Source organism: Cyprinodon variegatus, unplaced genomic scaffold (genome assembly GCF_000732505.1).
Source record: "Cyprinodon variegatus isolate N-32 unplaced genomic scaffold, C_variegatus-1.0 Scaffold896, whole genome shotgun sequence".
Lineage (NCBI taxonomy): Eukaryota > Metazoa > Chordata > Actinopteri > Cyprinodontiformes > Cyprinodontidae > Cyprinodon > Cyprinodon variegatus.
In genome coordinates, this window is record NW_015151349.1 from 308,820 (window position 1) to 312,512 (window position 3,693).

The 3,693-nt window shown below is 44.5% G+C and overlaps 1 protein-coding gene across 1 annotated transcript in view; it reads left to right on the forward strand.

Moving 5' to 3' along the window:
• The window catches only part of dnajc14 (DnaJ heat shock protein family (Hsp40) member C14), a 19,840-nt gene that overhangs the window by 2,910 nt on the left and 13,237 nt on the right, over window positions 1-3,693 (forward strand). Inside the window, exons 2-5 of the mRNA XM_015397910.1 lie at window positions 572-1,904; window positions 1,987-2,093; window positions 2,852-2,971; window positions 3,075-3,235. Of these exons, the coding sequence (XP_015253396.1) occupies window positions 723-1,904; window positions 1,987-2,093; window positions 2,852-2,971; window positions 3,075-3,235 (1,570 nt within the window). The 5' untranslated portion in view covers window positions 572-722. The remainder of the gene's footprint in view (window positions 1-571; window positions 1,905-1,986; window positions 2,094-2,851; window positions 2,972-3,074; window positions 3,236-3,693) is intronic.

The window sequence follows — 3,693 nt, forward strand, 5'->3', positions numbered from 1 at the left end:
ACAAACAAAAGCATCCTGGATTCCAGCGTATCTGTAAGAACATAAACATTTAAGCGCGTCACAAATAGGGCAAGAAAGGAGGACCCGACCCGAACTCTCAGCGGCCTAAAGGATCTTTAAGGAAGCCGCTATAAACGGCGTGGCAATTAAAGTCAGTCATTCAGTATAGAAAGTAGCCAAAATGTATTTTTATAACCGCCGTTGCTATGTTATGGATTTTTGACGTTTCTACACTTGAAAAATAAATGCAGCAATAAAGATGTCCGTTTTACAGATTGGTATCTTGTACAACAACCTTTAGACGGTAATAAAATGCAATGAAAAAAGCTTTCCGAGCTATGTTGTATTGATCTGTCATTTAAGATCACTATGAAGCTAGACTGAAGTATGTTGATAGTGGGAATCCTAATCATCTTTGGTGAAATATCTATTTTCTTAATATTTCACTGAATAATTAAAAGAGGAAACATCACTTTCAACATACTTGCACAGTAATCTATCCTTATTAGTTGGAAAACAGGTTAACTGATGCAGTAAGATACTACTGTACTCGTTTCCTTTTTGTTTTCAGGTGACCTCCATGATGTGAGCTGTCTTTAAAAGCACTTTGACACCTGAGCTGCTGTGAGGAACCACGGTTTCACCTTTTGATATGACGGGAAACTGCAGCAGATCATGGACGTAGGTAAATTCCCCTCGTTACTCTGACAGCTGTAGGCAACATGGAGAAGGAAGTGACTGAGAAAGAGATGGACGAGGAGAAGGTTTGTGATGCGGATTTTGACCCGGAGGCCAGTTTTTATCCACAGCGGAGCGGAGAGACTGATGGGCTCACGCAGGAGATCACTATGGCCCGCCTCAGATCTCAGGAAACACAAGTTATTGACTGTAGAGCTGGTGAGGCAGAGTCATGTGAATCCACCGAGGCTAAAGAGGACATGGAGGAAGTTTCAGAGGGGTTTGAACATAACTTGGATAATGAGAACCCGCAGGTAATAAATCAAGAAGAGGATGAAGCTGCAAAGGAGCAACAGATGAACGGAGAGTCCGGCTGGAGGGCGCTTGGGGCCGGACGGAGGTGCAGGTTGAGGAGCAGTGGCTCTTTGTTCGAGCAGAGCGGTCAGGGTGCGTTTTCCTCCTTTCAGAAAGGCAGCATCCCGTCCGGCGGTAGTCGGCACAAGCAGACTCGCAGACGCAACCATCACCACCATCAGCAGGGCCGGGGTCGCCGACGGACGGGGAGACAACTTTTCTTGGCCTTTAGAGAGATGCTGTCGGAGTCTTTGAGTGTCTGGTGCATCTCATGCGTTCACATGCTGATTGAGATTATTGTGACTTTAACCCACAACTGCGGAGTCGCCGTGGAAACCGGAGTTTTGAAACTTCACAACTTTGGGAAGCGGATTCTCGTTAAGATCACCGATCTACACGGCATGAGAGCAGATGTTGGTCGGATTTTGAAATGGATGAGATGCACAGGAAGCCACCTTGTGGAAAAAACTGTGAGGACTCTGAAGTGGTCGAAGGCGGCCGTCTCCTCTTGTTTCAGACTTTTTTGTGCTTTAGTTGTTTTAAGCTTCCAGTGGGCAAAGGGGATGCTGCTGCGTGTCGGTGGTGAGAGGGCTAAACGCTGTTGGACAGCTTTTCTAGAATCGCGGCTGTGGAAAAGGCTGGCGTCCACACTGGAGAGAGTCCGAAGCTGGTTCACGAAGTATCGCAGCGCTCCGTCGTCACCCGAGTCACCTGGCAGAGCGGGAAGAGGGGAGCCAAGTCAGGAGCTGGAGCGACTGCTGGCGTTGGCCGAGGTGCCAGAAGGGGAGCTCGACCCCTTCACGGTGCTTGGAGTGGAGGTCCACGCCACTGAGACGGAGCTGAAGAAGGCCTACAGACAGCTGGCTGTCCAGGTCTGTGCCGTCCACTAATGTGGGAGGATTCTCTGCAGAGTGGCAGCCTGCGTTTTAATTCCCTACATTTCTGTGCTTGTAGGTCCATCCAGACAAGAACAAACATCCGAGAGCTGGAGAGGCATTCAAAGTTCTGAGGGCAGCCTGGGATATCGTCAGCAATCCTGAGACACGACGGGAGTATGAGCTGTGAGTGGAACACATCAGATGGCTGAGGAACTATACACAAAAAGATCCTTCCAAAACTTAGCTTTTATTTGCTTAAATGATGTGTTCATTTAAGTTTTTTTTGTTTTGTTTTTTTTTTTTATTCTAAGGAGCCTCCAAATTTAGTTCAAATTAAAAACTGTTTTAAAAAAAACTTGATTTTCATATGCAGATATATATTTTCCTCAAAAAAATAGCCTCCTAATTTTTTTTTCCTTCTTACTCTGAAGCTAAACAGAAATATTTGATTTCAAAACCTCAGAGTTGGATCTAAAAAAAAAACGTTTAAAAAATAAAATTTAAGAAATCAGACAACCAAATGAAAACACAAATCCTAAGAAAAGAGCAAAGTGAGAGTAATTTTAATAAAATCAAAACAAAAAAACCCGTAAAGTTTCATTTCTGGATTAGTTTTTTTTTCTTCTGTTTGTTCTTTTGTTGCAACAATAATGGCACAAATTTCCCTCCATAAAGATGATCAGTTTCCAACCTCATGAGGTCATTTTTCAAAGCTTTCCAACAGACGCTGCACTTGCAGACGTCGATCTGCAGAACTTAAGCACATTTAAATTTTTTATAAGTTGAATTATTCTCTTCCTGCATTGAGGGTAAAACTCTAGCAGTAGAAAAAAGCAAACAGCTTGTAGATCTGCTACCAAAATGATAGAAAATGGTGAATCTTGATTCAGTGTGTGATCTCAGAGTGATCCCCAATCACAAGTCAGTTCTTTCACTCGCAGAAAGCGCATGGCAGCAACCGAGCTTTCCAAGTCCATGAACGAGTTTCTCACCAAGCTGCAGGATGACCTGAAGGAAGCCATGAACACCATGATGTGCACTAAGTGTGAAGGCAAGCACAAGTACGTCGACACGCACCTGACGGCATCATTGCGGCCTGGTTGTATAAACCTCGCCTCCTTAAACACGCAGCGCTGTTTTCCTTTGTGACGACTGTTTCCGCAGGCGCTTCGAGATGGATCGGGATCCTGCTGAAGCCCGCTTCTGTGCTGAATGCAACCGCTGCCACAGCGCTGAGGAGGGCGACCTGTGGGCCGAGTCCAGCATGTTGGGCTTACGCATCACATACTTCGCTTGCATGGAAGGAAAAGTGTTCGATATAACAGGTAACCTACTATTTTTTGGTCTTAACTCTAAACCACAGCCGTTTCTCAATATGTGTACTAGTGCGTTCTCGTGTGCCCATGAAACGTCATCAGCCTCAGCCCTAGTAGTGTTACAATTCACAAGAACAAGAAGACAGAGAACAAGCAAAGTCCATGGATGTTGTTCTTGCCCCTTCCTATTTACCCAGCATGCATCAGAGTAGACTTGTCAGTTCTTGAGATTGACAGCTGTCCCAGCATGCACTGCAGCAGCAGCAGCTTTCAATTGAGTGCTCACAGAGCTCAGAGTATTAAGTTAAAAGTTCACTTTTCTGTCTTTTTTGCTCTATAAAAGTACATTTTAAGATCATTTGATGCAAGAACATTATACTTTTAAAGGAATAGTACACCCAAAACATGATTAGCCTTCATTTTCTACTCACCCCCATGCTGAACAACACTCTGGAGTACTTTTTTGA